General features: G+C 59.6%; 2 protein-coding genes across 7 annotated transcripts in view; one reads left to right on the top strand and one right to left on the bottom strand.

The window, feature by feature from the left end:
• SGSH (N-sulfoglucosamine sulfohydrolase) lies at positions 1 to 6,390 on the top strand. 2 transcript variants are annotated; one of them, XM_077854526.1, is made up of 8 exons: positions 1 to 133; positions 756 to 916; positions 2,279 to 2,384; positions 2,513 to 2,663; positions 2,972 to 3,128; positions 3,459 to 3,540; positions 4,322 to 4,525; positions 5,309 to 6,390. In XM_077854526.1, exons 1-8 carry the CDS (start codon positions 31 to 33, stop codon positions 5,866 to 5,868), a joined length of 1,524 nt encoding a protein of 507 aa, XP_077710652.1. In that variant the 5' UTR covers positions 1 to 30; the 3' UTR covers positions 5,869 to 6,390. The 2 variants fall into 2 exon arrangements, with proteins under 2 accessions (XP_077710652.1, XP_077710653.1); XM_077854527.1 differs by lacking the exon at positions 1 to 133 and having other exon boundaries at positions 776 to 916; positions 2,132 to 2,384.
• A 437-nt stretch (positions 6,391 to 6,827) lies between these two features.
• Positions 6,828 to 16,349, bottom strand: part of CARD14 (caspase recruitment domain family member 14) — a 28,260-nt gene continuing 18,738 nt past the window's right edge. For 3 of the 5 annotated variants that reach the window (XM_077854521.1, XM_077854523.1, XM_077854522.1), the window contains 8 exons: positions 13,984 to 14,110; positions 13,452 to 13,689; positions 12,577 to 12,640; positions 11,757 to 11,871; positions 11,126 to 11,299; positions 9,442 to 9,563; positions 8,413 to 8,528; positions 6,828 to 7,828 (listed from right to left, as the gene is read on the bottom strand). In XM_077854521.1, coding sequence (XP_077710647.1) covers positions 7,621 to 7,828; positions 8,413 to 8,528; positions 9,442 to 9,563; positions 11,126 to 11,299; positions 11,757 to 11,871; positions 12,577 to 12,640; positions 13,452 to 13,689; positions 13,984 to 14,110 — 1,164 coding nt within the window. In that variant the 3' untranslated portion in view covers positions 6,828 to 7,620. Of the gene's footprint in view, positions 7,829 to 8,412; positions 8,529 to 9,441; positions 9,564 to 11,125; positions 11,300 to 11,756; positions 11,872 to 12,576; positions 12,641 to 13,451; positions 13,690 to 13,983; positions 14,111 to 16,349 lie in introns of those variants that run through there. The other 2 variants (XM_077854524.1, XM_077854525.1) reach the window with 2 other exon arrangements.

Below are 16,349 nucleotides of genomic sequence, written 5' to 3'. Positions count from 1 at the left end.
CGTGACCGAGGGCGGGGCCGAGCCGCCGCCATGCGCCACCGAGGCCGGGCCTGCGGGCTGCTGCTGCTGCTGCTCGCCCTGGGGCTGTGCCGGCCGCTCGGGGCGCGCCCCCGGAACGTGCTGCTGATCGTCGGTGAGCGCGCCCCGCCGCCCCGGGCCCTGGGTGCTGCCCCCGCCCCCCGGAGCAGCCCGGGCCCCCTGCCCGGGGCGCTGCGCGGCTGTGCGGAGCTCGGAGGCTGCAGCCCCTGCAGGGGTGCCGGGGGACGGGCTGCGTCGGGGGCCCTGGGGCGGGCGCGGAGGGGCTCCCGGCCGTGCAACCCCGTCCCCCGCCCTCCCGGAGGCTACCCTGGGGCTGCAGCCCAGCTGCCCTCTCCCGCAGCCCCACCCCTTCCCAGACACCCCAAGTTCCCCTAGCGCCCTGCTGTCCACGGGGCAGCCTGCACTTTCCTCCTTCGAGGTCTGGCCTTCTGCCAGATTCACTCTTTCTGATTGACTTTGTGGTCTCCAGCCGGGGCCTCTGCTGATTGTAGCACACCGCGGCTGTCCCGAGGGCTCCTGCCAGCAAGGCCTCGCTGGGGAAGGGTGCCAGGCCGCTGGGGGCCCGCCGGAGATTCGTGCCTGCCTGCTGACGGGTTCAGCTGGTTTTCACGTGTGCCCGGTAGCTGGCATTCCCACCCAGGCGTCGTGCCCTCGTGCCCGCCCGGGAAGCACACTGGCCCAGGCCGCCACGGCCTCAGCGTCTCTGCCTTCCTCAGCGGACGACGGAGGCTTCGAGAGCGGCGCCTACAACAACACGGCCATCAGCACCCCGCACCTGGACGCCTTGGCCCGCCGCAGCCTGGTCTTCCGCAATGCCTTCACGACCGTCAGCAGCTGCTCTCCTAGCCGAGCCAGCCTGCTCACCGGCCTGCCCCAGGTGAGGGCTGCCGGGGTGCAGGAGGAGGTGCATCCCCTCCCCGGCCTCCCCTGGGGATGTGCCCGCCTTGTCTACCCCACCCCAGCCACGTGGGTGCAAGTACAGGTGGGGGGCAGAGGGGCTCGGCCTGCCCGCCGTGAGCCCTGGCTCCATGCTCAGTGACCGTGAGCAGAGCACCATTTGTGCACCTCAGTCTTCTCACCTGTTACATGTGGTCACAATAACACCTGGTTCACGGGATCGTTAGGGGGTTGCCCAAGCTTGTACTTTATACTTAAAGCCGTAGGAAGGTGTCTGGCAAGCACCTGCTCAGGGTTAACTTGGGTTGTGATATTGTCCGGGAGCTTGAGAGCCGGTCAGAGCTGCCCCGGGAAGCCCTCGCTCTGTGCTTGCCGTGCTAGGATAACCACAGGTAACACCCCAATTGTTTGTGTTTAGCTCAGTGGCGCTAGGTCTGTTCACACCGTCGTGCATCCATCCACCTCCAGAACTTCTTCATCTTCCCAAACGAAAGTGCCACCACTCCCTGTTCCCTCCCCCGGCCCCTGGCACCCTCTAATCCTCCCTCTGGCTCTCTGGACTCCATGACTCCAGGTCCGTTACCTGAGGGGAGTCCTACAGTACCTGTTCTCCTGTGACTGCCTCATTTCACTGAGTGTACTGTCCTCATGTCCTCTCCACTCTGTGGCATGGATGGTGGCCAAAAGGGCTAACATTTGCCATACAGGTGTGGCTCAGTTTGCTTACTCGTCTATCCGTCTGTTCACGGACAGTTAGGTTGCTCCTGCCTGTGATGATTAGGAATAGTGCTGCTATGAACCCCAGGGATGCAGGTACTTGATGTGTTGTCTCATGACATTGTCTCACGGTGACCGGTGTGCTCTGGGTGTCCCCGTCCGGGACACTGAGGCCCACGTGGAGAGGGAAGCCATGGCCAGTGCCCTGCCACCCCTGCAGGGTTCGTCAGGGGATGTGGGGCGCAGGAGTCGGGACAGGGCTACTCCGCCCTGTAATTACTCCATTAATTCTCTCCATTACTCTGTAATGGGTACAACCGGTTTTTTTTTTTTGTTTTTTTTTTTTAACACCGTGGAGCACGTGGTTAAGAGGTTTGCTACTCTTTTTGCACTATAGTACCTGCTTATAACGAAACTGGGGAAGTCCAGGCAGATGATAGAATAAAAGCCACCCCTGATGATGGGTCCATTTTCCCAGTGTGTTGCATTTCCTGTCCCATGGGGAGGACGGGGGAGGCCGTGAGCACCCCCCCATGCTGGCCACCTGAGTCTGAAAGGCCTCCGAGGGCCGAGTGGAGGGGCCGTGGGAGAGCGGGAGCCAGCCTCACGGGCGTCTCCGGTGCAGCATCAGAACGGGATGTATGGCCTGCACCAGGACGTCCACCACTTCAACTCCTTCGACGGAGTGCGGAGCCTGCCGCTGCTGCTTGGCCGGGCCGGCGTGCGCACAGGTGAGTGGCCTTGTGTCCCTGGTGGAGGCCCGGCAGGCGCCCAGGGCCCGGGGCTGGGGGTGCGGAGAGGCGAGAAGAGGGCTGGGGGCGCCTCAGGGACTCCAGCAGGCCGGTGTCCCCGCCTCCAGGCATCATCGGGAAGAAGCACGTGGGGCCCGAGTCGGTATACCCGTTTGAGTTTGCGCACACGGAGGAGAACAGCTCTGTCCTCCAGGTGGGGCGGAACATCACCAGGATCAAGCTGCTGGTCCGGAAGTTCCTGCAGACCCAGGACGACAGGTGTGGGGAGGTCCCCGTACCCGCCCTCGCATGTGGGCACTTAACACGCAATGCACATCTCAGGGTCTAGTTGGCTTTCTTGGAATCCCCAGGTGGAGGTGCAGGGGAGGGGGAGAAGGTTCCAGAAACTCAAGTGAATTGGTTCAGAGGGAGAGGGGCCATGGAGAGCCTGAGGCAGAGGATCCCAGACAGTTTCTACTATAGAGGAGTTAGCAGCGCTCAGGGGTGTTTCCTCCTAGAGATCGGGGCTCCCCAGGTGGCCTGTTGACCCACTGACCTCAGGACTCAAGTCCCCCCTCCCCGGGCAGGCCCTTCTTCCTGTACGTCGCCTTCCATGACCCCCACCGCTGTGGGCACTCCCAGCCCCAGTTCGGGACCTTCTGCGAGAAGTTTGGCAATGGGGAGAGCGGCATGGGGCGGATCCCAGACTGGACCCCCCAGACCTATGACCCTCTGGACGTGCTGGTAGGAGAGCCACTTGCTGTGTTTCCAAGATGCTCACCCTTCTTTCTCCACCTCGTCAGCGGAGGACTGGGAAGCCCCGGCCCCAGTGTGACTTGAGCATGTTTCAGGGGAGACTCACTGGAGCTGGGTTCCCATCCGTGGGGCTGGCAGAGAGCGGTGTAAAGAGGTGGAGCGATGTGTCCAGGAGCAGGGACGTCCTGGGCCAAGCCATTCACTGGTGGCGGATGATCTCAGGCCCTGGGAGGAAGGCCGGCTCCTCCATCTCCTCCCCTCCCTGCCAGCTCGCCTCGCCTCTTCCAGTCCTGACCTCGCACCCCGGCATCTCTCCAGGTGCCTTACTTCGTCCCCGACACGCCTGCGGCACGAGCTGACCTGGCTGCTCAGTACACCACCATCGGCCGCATGGACCAAGGTGGGTTCTAGGAGCCCGGACAGTGGGGTGCACCGCAGCGTGAGCCCCCGTCCCAGAGGTCTGATGACCCAGTGTCAGCAGGGCTGTGTGCTGCCTGCAGCCCTGGGGGACGGGACAGTCCTTCCCGCCTTTTCCAGCATCTGGTGGCCCCAGGCGTTCGTTGGCTCACGGCTGCTTCCCTCCGGTCTCTGCCCCGTGCTCTTGTGGCCTCTTGCGGGTGTTCTCTGTGTCTCCTCTATACGGACACTTGTCAAGGGATTTAGGGCCCACTTGGGCACTTTGGGATGATCTCCTTGAGATCCTTGACAGTTGCATCTGCGAAGGTTCCTTTTCCAAACGAGATCACATTCACAGATTCCCATGGTTTGTCTTTGCTGGGACCACCATTCAGCCGCCACAGGAAGTTGGAACTTTTATAACGTCCCTGGTGGTGCCACTAGTGGGTGGTGATCTGGGAAGGGGGCAGGCGTAGAGGGAGTTCTATCTTCCAGCCACTGCCCCGTATCGTCCCTGTTATCCCTACGGGACAGTCATGAAATTCCAGAAAACAAAACAAAAATCAGCGTATGGCGGGTAGCAGCTGCGTGGGGTGACGTGGACGTGCTGAGGGATGGCCGGTGTCTCCGGCCTGCTCCAGGACAGGGTCCTGGGCAGGTGGGTGGGAGGGACGGCAGGCTGCAAGGTCCAGCAGCCAGATGAAGAAAAACGTGTGAGCGCACGCGCATTGCCGCCCCCCATGCCTGTTGGCTGCTGAGCTCTCCTGTCCCCTCTGCACCCCCAGGGGTTGGGCTTGTGCTCCAGGAGCTGCGTGGAGCAGGTGTCCTGAATGACACCCTGGTGATCTTCACATCCGACAACGGAATCCCCTTCCCCAGCGGCAGGACCAACCTGTACTGGCCGGGCACTGCTGAGCCCTTGCTCATCTCGTCCCCAGAGCACAGGAAACGTTGGGGCCAAGTCAGCGAGGCCTACGTGAGCCTCTTAGGTACAGCTCCGCAGCTCATGCAGGGGCAGGGGGTGGGGGTGAAAATCCAGGGCACCACCACGTGTAGATGGTGCTCCGCACCCACTGTTCTACGGGGTTTCTGTACCACCTGGGCAAGGAAGGGACGGCCACCCCTTTCCACGGATGCAGAAACGAGGATCAGAGAGATGAGGTAAGTTGCCCAAGGTCACACGGTTCGTGAGCACCAAGCTCAGGTTTCACCTTGGTCTCAGTCGTGGAGATGGTTGCTTTTCCCACTGGCCCAGTGGTAAGTGTCAGAGTCACCTGGAGCGCTCATCAAGGTCCGCATGGCAGGCCCCATCCCCAGAGTGTCTGGTGTGGTGGACCTGGGGCAAGGCCTGGGAATTTGCATTTCTGACAAGTTCCCAGGGAATACTGATGCTGCGGGCCCTGGGGAACCCCTACCTTGAGGGGTCAGGGCAGCAGGGCCCATGTGGCTTGAGACCCACGTCTCCCTTTGGCCCCAAAGCCCAAGTCAGGGAGCACTGTGGCCACGGCCCAGGGCAGGAATAGATGACCCCCTTCATGGGGGCTTTCGGACTGATCTAAAGGATTGTGGTGGGATCCGAATACCACCAAGTTGGGGCCTCTTGTCCTAGAGGGCCTAGACAGCATCGACTGGTGTTGGGCCCACAGCAGCTCCTCCCTGTTGGCGATCCGGTGGCCCACCGGCATCCCAGAGTGCCTTGGAGTCAGCGCTTCCATGGCGAGGGCTCTCCTACCCGGGAGGGCCGCCATGCTGAGACGTCTCCTCCTTTCCAGATCTCACGCCCACCATCCTGGATTGGTTCTCCATCCCTTACCCGAGCTACGCCATCTTTGGCTCAAAGACTGTCCAGCTCACTGGCCGGTCTCTCCTGCCAGCGCTGGAGGCAGAGCCCCTCTGGAGCACCGTCTTTGGCAGCCAGAGCCACCACGAGGTCACCATGGCCTACCCCATGCGCTCCGTGCACCACCAGGGCTTCTGCCTTGTGCACAACCTGAACTTCAAAATGCCCTTTCCCATCGACCAGGACTTCTACGTCTCGCCCACCTTTCAGGACCTCCTGAATCGCACCGTGGCCGGCCACCCGACAGGCTGGTATAAGGATCTCCATCATTACTACTACCGGGAGCGTTGGGAGCTTTACGACAGGAGCCAGGACCCCCACGAGACCCGGAACCTGGCCGCTGACCCATACTATGCCCCGGTTCTGGAGCTGCTTCAGACCCAACTGGCCAAGTGGCAGTGGGAGACCCATGACCCCTGGGTGTGTGCTCCCGATGGTGTCCTGGAAGAGAAGCTCTCCCCCCAGTGCCGGCCACTCCACAATGAGCTGTGACAGTTCCTGGGGGCACGAGGGAGGCCTCCTCAGGCCTGGTCCCCACCTTTTCAGCTGCTGTGGGAGGATGGGCCATAGTGGCCCACCTGAGGAGGGCTCTCCCTGCTGCTGGGGTCATTCCTGCCACTGCCTGGGAGGGAGAGTGGGGCAGGTACCCCGGCCCTCCCTCCCCCCGTGCTAGAGGACACTGCTGTTCCTGTGTCCAAGCCATGTCTCAGCCTAGGAATTCCAGGGGGGCCTGGAGCAGGGTGGGATCCCCAGCCCGTGACCTGTGAGGATGGTTGAGGATGGTCTGGGCAGGGGCGTCTTGTTTCCTGCATTGGGTTGGGGACCTCCAGAGAGAAAGGGCTTGAGATCCTCCTTGTTATTTGGAGCCACAGATGTTCCTGCATCCTTCACCCCAAAGGAGACAGGGCTCCCAGGTACCACACGGGTGACGGGAGGGTTCAAACTACACGCTATGTACGAACATGTTGTCTGCCTTTTATCAATCTCTGGTCTTGAAAAAATCTTTGAAAAAGCCTTGGGCTTGTGTTGCTTCCTTTGCTTTGCCCCACGGTCAAGTCCTGGACCCTGGCTGGGCTTCCACTAGGCCACCGATCCATGGCAGGCTCCCCGAGCGCTGACTTTCATCTGGTCTGTATGGACAGGCTCATCCTTCTTTTTGAACGTCCAAGGGTGAAGACCCCCCTCCTTGGCTTGGGTTAGTTCTGTCTGGTTGGATGCCAGTGCTGTGGCACAGATGTTGCTCGTAGATGCTCCACACCTGCCCGGCTTCCACCTGCCAGTGAAGCAACGGCTCTACCTGGGCAAGCCCAGGAAGCGGGAGCTTTTTTGCCTTGAGTGGGTGGGCTCCCACTGGCCTCCCTCCCCCACCGGCTCCATCCTGGGCGCATGGGGAGAGAGCCACAGGCCAGGGCACGGTAAAAGCTTTTTATTTGAATAAAATAACATAGAAGTTCATTTTCTGAACTTGTTTATGGTAACGCCAGCCTGGATTCCAGAGCAGCTTCCTGAGGCGCTCAGATCCGGGCCGCTGGTGCCAAGATGACATTCAGTCCACCACTGTGGGAGGCAAAGCCAGGTCAGGGGGGGGCCTGGGTCCCTGAACCAGGTACGGTGGCCACCAGGCACAAACCCACTGCAAGTACTGTTTCCATTGCTGGGATACCCTGTGTCCCAGTTTGTACACCTAAACTTAGGTGTACCTAACCCAGTTAGTATTTCCTAAACTTGAGTCCCTGAAGCACGTCTCAGCCATCAGAAGCTGAGAAAGTTCACCAGGATCACAGGGGGGTTTGCACCTCTGCTCTGGATGGGGGGGCAGTGACTTTGGGGGGCACCAGGGCTACTAGCCTGCTGCCTCAGTGGCTTTAGAACAAGCCCCTTGGCACACTGAAATGCAAAAGGGAAGATTTGGGTCAGACTAGTGGATTTCTGGAGACATCTGGGGCCTCCCGCTCTGCGGGGGGAGGCGCAGGAGATGCCTCCACCACAGAAGTGTTCTCGAGGCCTCTGGTTCAGAACACGGCAACCAAGCCTTGTAGGAGGAGGAGACCGTTTGCACAAAGTGGGCAGATGGTTCAAGTGTGTTCATCTGTGACCTGCATGTATTGTGGGTTCAAGGTTGGACCCCAATGGGAGAGGGGAGCTGATGCCCGCAGAGCTGGGTTGTCGGGTGAGCGCCCCCAAGGCTGTGCCTGAGAGGCTCTGAGCTCAGACCACAGGGACTCAGAGGGGACACCGGAGGCATCAGTGGGGGTTCTGCTCTGTCCACACAACCTTCTTCTGCTCGTCTGCGATGGCCACGCGGACACAGCCAAGCAGGCCTTCCAGGTCACTCCAGCTGTCGGGGGCCAGGCTGCCGTAGAGACAGGGCACTCGGTCCAGCTGGCCCTCCTCCTGCCTGCCCGCCTCCAGGAGCTGCTCCTCGGAGGTGCTGAGCCGCTGCAGGACCTTCCTGCACAGACCGGACATGGGGGGACACACTCAGGGAGGCGCCCCAGGAGGCTGGCCACCAGCTTGGAGTTGCGGGGACCAGCGTACAGGCGACAGCGCTGCACAAATGCCCTGCTGTGAGGGCTCCAGTGGCTCGTAGAGAAGACGGGAGTCAGGCCCCAGATGGCCTTGCCCCCATGGGGGCGCGGTCTAGTTTACAAGCTCAGCTGACACGTTATCAGGGGCAGCAGGATGCCTGGGCCGGCCCCAGCCGTAAACCACGTAAACCACGAGCTGGTTTTCAGCCCTCTCCTCACCTAAGGCGGGTGGACTGTCAGCGTCTACCCCAGCGAACACGTGGCCTTAGGCAAGGAAAGGCAGGGTCCAGGCCTCGCCTCACTGTCCTCCAGGCTGTTCCCTGGGGGTGGGCAGCAGGTCTCTGTCCCAGAAGCTGTGGGGGTCGCGCCCTGTCACCCTTCCAGGGGCTGGCGCTGGGTGAGCTCCTGGAGACCCTGCCACGTACCCTGGAGGCACGCAGCCCCACCACCAGCCCTCAGGAAGCACCTACTTTTTTTTTTTTTTTTTTTTTTTTTAGGAAGCACCTACTTGAGTTTCTTTGCCGCCCTCTCGTTGATGGGGATGTGGATGATGATGGGGAAGATCTCCATCCTGTGCAGGGCACAGACGCTGTCCAGCCGGACGTCCAGGAGGGCGTGGGTGTTCTGGAAGGGACGGGGGGTGGGGGTCAGAGGTCCTCAGCCTCAGAGGCAGCGAACGGAGCCCACACTGGGGAGGGGTGGTGGGCAGACAAGGCAGGGATGCTCTGTCGTGTATGAGGGCACTTGCTGTACAATCTCAAGAGTGTGTCCCTTTGGGTTTTCACCTGGAGAACCGAGGAACGGTGAGCTGTTGGGGTTGAGGGAAACTTCATGAGAGGCTGGAGCCCGAGGGGTCGGGAGGTTCCATTAGCCTCTGTGGGCACCGGGGTTGGGAAAGGGGCACCAGCCTCTGGCGGGCGGCTGGGACTGGCCCCCTTACATCCACATAGAACTGGTTGGAGCACCTGGGTGGCTCAGCGGTTGAGCATCTGCCTTCAGCCCAGGGCACGACCCCGGGGTCCTGGGATCGAGTCCTGCATCAGGGCTCCCTGCAGGGAGTCTGCTTCTCCCTTTGCCTGTGTCTCTGCCTTTCTCTGTGTGCCTCTCATGAATAAATAAATAAAATCTTTAAAAAAATAAAATAATAAAAATAAAAAAATAAAACCGCATGGTTCATGGTGAGCTGCCTTTCACATATTTGAGCCTTAAATTACGGAGCGTTACCTCCATTTTCCTTGTTACTCAATTAATGCTATTCAACATCTCCTGTGTTGAGGAATTGGGCTCAGGGAAGGTAAGAGGCTCGGCCCAAGTCCCACAGATGCCAGATGGCAGAGACGAGGCTCGGTGCTTCTGCGCTCCGCCCCCTGAACGCTGAGCCACACACGAGCGAGCACCGTAACAGCTGTCCTCGACCTGCAGGTTGGTGGCTAGCGTCCCCCAGATCTCAGGGTCGGTCCTTCCTGCCGTGTCCCGCCACCATCCTTGGAGATGGAGGTCCCAGAGCCCCAGAGCAGCCCCCACCCCTGCCCCTTACCTTTTCCATAAGGGACTCCACAGCCCGGCGGGTCACGCAGTAGCGGCCACCGGATGCCTCCCGCTCCTGGATGATGTCCCCTCTCTGGCTGCAGGCACCATGTTCCTCCTGGCTCAAGTACTCTGAAGGTGACCGGGGGGCGGGGACATCATACACCGGGCCGGCGAGGTCCTGGGGGGGCTCCGTGCTGAACATGCCCCCACCCCCAGCTCTGGGGGACGCCCCCCCAGGATGTCCTCTTTATGAACCTGGCCCTGTGCTCTTGGCACTCAGAGGAGCCTGTGACGGCGCTCGCCCTAGGCCATCGGACCAGCAGGTGCTCGGCCAGTGCCAGCACGTGGGTGGCCAGGGAAGGAAGGAGGAGGGATGTGGGTGCACAAGCCCCTCCCCCAGTACCACAGCCCCCCCCCCCCCCCCTCGAAAGTGCGCATCCAGCTTCTTCGACCTAGAAATCCTTGGAGCCCCTGGGTCCACACATCTCGGCCCGGGGCGGCTGTGCCCCCAGGAGGCGTTTTGGAGCATCCCCCCCGGGGGAGGCCATGCATCTGGCGTCTGGGGGGTGGAGCCAGGATGTTCGGCCCCCAATGTGACCGGAGGGGGAGGCCGCCCCGTAGGACTGTCAGCCCGAGGTGGAGGGAGAGCCCTTGCCCTGAATAAACCCATGGAAGCACAGCCCGCACTCGCCCGTCTTCCTGAACAGCCTGTGTCGTGGCCACTGTTGTCCCGGGTCAGACCTGCGCCCCCAGCCGCGGGGACCCCAGCTCGAGGGCCTCCCGCCCCCAGGGCCGCACCTGCAGCACCTTTGCCCGGTGCGCCCTCACGTCCCCGCCTGACCGGCAGAGCCCGGCCGCCCGTCTCCAGGAGCCCGCCTCTCCCCGCAGGGAGCCTGGCACAGGGCAGGTGCCGCTAGAGGAGCCACAGGGACCCCCAAGCGCTGGGGCAGGGCTCCCGCCCCCTCCGGTGGCCACCCAAGGCCTCCCATCAGCCAGCAACAAGCTGACGATGGAAGATTCCCACGACGCTGCTCTCCTGCTACGAGGCGCTCAGCCCTGTCCCCTGGGATCCAGGATTCCAAACGGCCGGTTCCTCCCCGAGACTCTCCACCAAGCAGCGTTGGAGGTGAGCAGCGGGTGGATGGCGCCTTTTGGGGTCCTGCCCTAGCTGAGAACAAACCTATCTGCCAGCGGTAAGTGCACCAGATTGAATAGCATCCCCCAGGACGCATGGCCCCTGGAACCTGGGAATGGGGCCCTATTTGGAAATCGGGTCTTTGCAGATGTGGTTAATGAAGACGATGTCATCCTGGAGCAAGAGAGACCCTAAATCCATGACTGGTTGCTCGTGAGAAGACCATGGATGACACAAAGACATGCAGGAGGCCACTGACAAGGAGGCAGAGGCGGGAGTGGCGCAACCACAAGCCAAGGACCCCAGGACTGTCAGCACCGCCAGAAGCCAGAAGAGGAAAGGAGCGACTCCCCCCGACGGCCTTGGGGGTGCGGGGACACCTGGACCTCAGCCTTTTGGGCCCCATCACCGCGGGTGAATAAACCTCTGCTGTTCTAAGCCTGCAGGCTGCAGCCCCGGGACACTGGCACGACGACCTCCCGCCGCCTCCCCAGAGAAGGCAAGCCTTGTCCCGCCACCTGACAGACGAGAGCGGGGGCTCCCAGGGGACACGTACCTGCTAGGCATTTCTTAAACCCTCGGAGGAGGCACAGCTTCTCGCTCAGGATCTTCCCCACCACGCTGGGCACGAAGAGCACGGGCCGGGGCTGGCTGGGCCTGTGGGGGTGTACCAGGGTGTAGGGCACCAGGGTGAAGCAGCTCTCGGCCCAGAAGCACGCGGTGGAGGGCTCTGTGGGGGAGAGGAGGCGGGAGCGGGCTGGGCTCCCCACACTGGTGTCCCCCCCACCCCCACCGGGGGTGGCGCTTCCCTGCACCCGTTGATTAGGTGACTCCGTGTCCCTCCAGGCTCAGCTGCACAGGCCCGGAGGGGGAATAGAGAAGAACACTTCTCCTCCCTCCCCGCGGTCTACAAGGCCTCTGGCATCCTCACCTTTGCGGGACCCACAGCACCAGGCCTCCCTCCCTCCCGGTCCCTGGGCTCCTAGGTTGTGCTTCTGTTTTCCCATCATGCACCCAAAACACTTGCCAAAAAGAAGAAAATCTTCTCAAAACAATTCACCTTACCCTCAATCCGCTTCTACTATGTTCATTGCACGGTTAGACCCGATTGGGGTATGTGCCACACTGGCCACACTCGTCACACAGTGGCGACCAAGGGGCCCCTTGAGCCATAACACCCGCCTCACCTTCCAGCCTGCTGGGCTGCGGCGGGGTCCCATCAAAGGATGAGCGCAGAGGGCTGGGCTTGGTTCTGTCCACGCTGACGATGCGGACCAGCTTCTGGGGTCCCCCGGAGGACTGCTGGAGGAAGGAAGAGGGATGAGCAGGTGTCCAGGCCACCTGCACAGGGCAGGGGGCTTGCACCTGGCCTTGCTGCCAAATCCAGCTGCTGCCCGGACCACCAGACCGTGCCCACTGAATAGCCAGGAGGCCCAGGCCGCATGCCAGAGGGTGGCAGATGAGGGGGGTGGAGCAGGGTCCTCAGGCAGAGCCCCCGAGCAGGGCCCCCCTGAGCATGGCGTCCAAAGTGATGGCAGGCTGCATAAAGCAGGAGGGAAGAGTCGGGGTCCCCCAGCCTGGCCCTGCTCCAATCCAGGGAAGCTGCCCTAGCATCCTGCTAGGAGACACCTGGGTGTTCTGTGTCAGGACCTCAGAGGGAGTAGGAGGGGGTGCAGATGGGCAGGCAAATGGGATGAACGGGGAGCATGACGGAGAGAGCAGATGTGATGTACCTGCGCACAAGAGGAGCTTGAGGGCTGGGTGTGGTGTGCAGGCCTTGGTGAGGGCTTGGAGGGACGGCGGGGAGACATGCCAGGTCACACCCGTGGGGGCAGCAGCCTGGGGCCCCCAGGCCAGCACCCACCCTCTGCCAGCCCACGCCAAATTGGGCCAGGACCCACCCCCAGATGACGGGAGCCAGGAGGAGGAAGGCCAGGACGAGAGGCAGGGCCCACCCCAGCAGGGCCCTGTGTCTGGGATCCGGGTTGGCCGATGTCACCACCTCACCTTGCGGGCGATGGTGGTGTGCTGAGCCATGTCCTGGATGAGGGCGATGAGCAGCTGCTGAGCCCTGTGCAGAGGAGGACAGCCCTGAGCCAGTGGCCCCGGAGCACCCCCTGTGGCCCCAGGCAGCCGTTCTCCACCTGGCGGCCACCATGGTCCCCTGCGGCCTTTGGAAAACCGCAAACCCACAGCTCACCCCTGCAGCTGCCAATGGAATTGTTCTGAGTTGGGACCTGGGTGACTCTGGGTGAGCCTGGGCCTGGGCCACGCCCTAAAACATCAACAGCCTGGCGTCCCCGAGAGTGATGAGGCTTTGGGGTACTGGGTGAGACGCTGCTCTGTGCACTATGGTTGATCTAGAACACGGTGCTCGGCAGGGGAGATGCTGCTCCCAGGGAGGGTGGCCCTTGTCCCAGCTGGTCCAGGCCTGAGGGGTTCCCCAGGACACAGGACTTTCCATGCTTTTGCCAAAATAGTCCTGGACACGCCAGGATGATGGGCACCCAACCCCAGGAGACACTAACTGGGCGATGTCTGGAGACACCTCTAATTGTCCCAACTGAGGGCCAGAGGCACTACTGGTGTCCAGTGGTGCCACTCAACATCCCACAGGGCCCAAGGTGGCCCCCCGTGACTGAGTAAGCCAGCCCCAAATGCCACACTGGTCCTGAATGCTCTAGAATGCTCTAGGATGAAGGGCCATCCCATTCCACAAAGAAACCCCTTCTAAGCAGTGATGGGGGTGGCACATAGGGATTCCACTTGAGGTGTCTCATCATGCCCACCCTCTCCTCTTGGGGAGGAGGGGTCGTCCACAAGAAGCCAGGCAGCGCCCCTGGCCCAACCTGGAGAGGTGCTGGGGCACTAGAGCTGCTCACCGTGTGTAGTTGGGGATGGTGCCATGTTCGGCGCCCGTCGTGCTGTAGGGCCCCACGCGGTGGGCGTGCCAGCAGCCCCGGCCCTGGAACATGGTGTCGGTGACGTGCAGGATGTCATTGCACCGCACCTGCAGCTCCCCCTCCGCCCGCGCCTCTATGGCCAGGTTGACCCGGATGTAGAAAGAATCCCCTGAGGTAGCCACTTTGGCCTCCAGGTCCTGGACCAACTTCTTATAACCTGATTAAAGATAAGCCCGGGGCTGTGATCCTGCACGAGGAAGGTTCTGGAATGTGAAAGCAGGAGAGAAGGAAGGAATCTCCCCTAGAGTCTTGGGAGCCGTTGTGGTGCTAGAGCCAGTGGGTAGGAGATCCCCAGCTGCCCTGCAGCCCTCTGCACACTTGGGGCACCGTCTGATTCTGGGGTGCACGGGAGGGCTGGCATCGCACAGCTAGGGGCTCAGGGACACAGGACTCAGTGGCTCAAGTCTCAGGTGGTGGGCTTCCCGGGTGGGTGGCGTGGGGGAGTGTATACCTTCCATGTTGACCTTCACGGACAGGCAGCAGAAGCCATTGACTCTCTGGAGGAGTACAACCGCTTGCTCTAGGGTTGTGTCCTCCAAGGTGGCTTTAAACAAGGGCTCTGTGGCCTCGCAATCCACCTGAGGGCAAATCACCAGTGTCGGCCCTTCTGACCTGGATTCTGCGGCCACAGTTCCCATCCAGAGAGAGACTCAACCACCAGCCCTTCCCCAACACGCAGCGTGCTGAGATGACCACTGAGGACCGAGTTTCCACTCTTCAAGGGGGACTTCCACTCTAGAGCATTCCCCAGGCTAGGGTTTCTCAGCTTGGACTATCGACAGTTAAGGCCATTGTTCTGCGCTGTGGGGCCGGCCCTGGGCCCTGCAGGATGTTGAGTAGCATCCCTAGCCCCCCACCCTGTAGATGCTGCGGCAACGGCTCCCCCGCCCCGCTGTCCTGGGGGTGAAAGGCCATGGGCACGGGGCTCTCACCATCCACTCCACTCATTCACTCAACTCTGGGCTGTTTTAAGTTTAGGAGAATATATGCGTACATATATATTTTTTAAAGATCTTATTTATTTATTTGAGAGAAAGATAGAGGCTGAGCAGGGGGAGGGGCAGAGGAGAGAGAGAACCAGACTCCCTGCTGAGCCAGATTCAGAGCTCGATCTCAGGACCCTGAAATCATGACCTGAGCCAAAAGCAGTCGCTTAATCGCTTAATCACTTAATATACTGAGCTGCCCAGTCATCCCAAGAAGATATATATATATATATATATATATATATATATATATATATATATATATATTTTAAAGATTTTATTTATTTTTTCATGAGAGATACAGAGAGAGAGAGGCAGAGACACAGGCAGAGGGAAAAGCAGGCTCCATGCAGGGAGCCCGATGCAGGACTTGATCCTGGGACTCCAGGGTCACGCCGAAGGTGGCGCTAAACCACTGAGCCACCCGGGTTGCCCAAGAAGATATATTTTTATAATGAAAAAATATTGTAGCTCCAGCAATCAGACGACAAAATAAATAAATAAATAAAAGCCATCCCGATTGGTAAGGAAGGAATAAAACATCCACAATTTGCAGGTGACATGATATCCTATTTACAAAAACCAAAAGATTCCACCCAAAGGCTGTTGGAACTGATATAGAAATTCAGTGATGTCACAGGTTACAAAATCAATGTACAGAAATCCACCACATTTTGATATACCAATAATGAAGCAGCAGAACAAGAAATCAAGGAAACAATCCCGTTTACAATTGCACTGAAAATAATAAGATAGCCAGGAATAAACCTAACCAAAGTGGTAGAAGATCTGTTCTCTGAACACTATAAAACACTGATGAAAAATATTGAAGGCGACACAAAAATGTGGAAAGACATTCCAAGCTCACGGATTGGAAGAACAAATATTGTTTGTCTCTCCTACCCAAAGTGATCTGCACACTCAATGCGATCCCGATGAAAATACCAATAGCATTTTTCACAGAATTAGAACAAGCAATCCTAAAATTTGCATGGAGCCACAAAAGACCCTGAGCAGCCAAAGCAGCCTTGAAAAAGAAAACCAAAGCTGGAGACATCTCAATTCTGGATTTCAAGATACTGCAGAGCTGTAGTCCTCAAGACCGTAGGGCACGGGCACAAATAGAGACACACAGGTCAGTGGAACAGAACGGAAGACCCAGAAACGGACCCACAGCTTTATGGGCAACGCACCTTCGGCAAAGCAGGAAAGAATCTCCAATGGAAAAATGATCGTCTCTTCAACACACGGTGTTGGGGAAACGAGCCACATGCAGCACGAAGGTGCACCACTGCCTCGCGGCGCACACAAAGATGAAGTCCAAATGGACGAAGGACCGAAACGAGAGACGGGAAACCATAAAATCCTAGAGAAGAACACGGGCAGGAACCTCTTTGACCTCGGCCATAGCAACCTCTTAGCAGACCCGCCGCCCCTTACCAGGCAAGGGACTTCATCAAAATAAAAAGCTCCTGCACAGTGAAGGAAACAATCAGCAAAACTAAAAGGCAACCAAGTGGGGCGCCCCGGGGGGCTCAGTGGTTGAGCATCTGCCTTCGGCCCAGGGCGTGACCCCGGGGTCCCGGGATCAAGTCCCTCATCGGGCTCCCCGCATGGAGCCTGCTTCTCCCTCTGCCTGTGTCTCTGCCTCTCTGTCTCTGTCTCTCATGAATAAGTAAAAATCTTTAATAAATAAAAAATAAATGAGAACAAAAGGCAACCGATGGAATGGGAGGAGATATTTGCAAATGGCTTATCCAATAAAGGGTGAGTATCCGAAGTACATGAAAAACTTCTCACCCTCCACACTCAAAAACCTAATAATCCAGTT

The sequence above is a fragment of the Canis aureus genome, chromosome 16, assembly GCF_053574225.1.
Source record: "Canis aureus isolate CA01 chromosome 16, VMU_Caureus_v.1.0, whole genome shotgun sequence".
Lineage (NCBI taxonomy): Eukaryota > Metazoa > Chordata > Mammalia > Carnivora > Canidae > Canis > Canis aureus.
Note: the sequence above shows the minus strand (reverse complement) of the source record. Positions and strands in the feature narration are given on the sequence as shown.

Coding starts and splice junctions, on each gene's coding strand:
- SGSH (XM_077854526.1), top strand. CDS start 31: ATGCGCCACCGAGGCCGGGCCTGCGGGCTGCTGCTGCTGCTGCTCGCC. Junction 2,664..2,971: donor CTGCAGACCCAGGACGACAG/GTGTGGGGAGGT, acceptor CTCCCCGGGCAG/GCCCTTCTTCCTGTACGTCG. Junction 4,526..5,308: donor GGCCTACGTGAGCCTCTTAG/GTACAGCTCCGC, acceptor CCTCCTTTCCAG/ATCTCACGCCCACCATCCTG.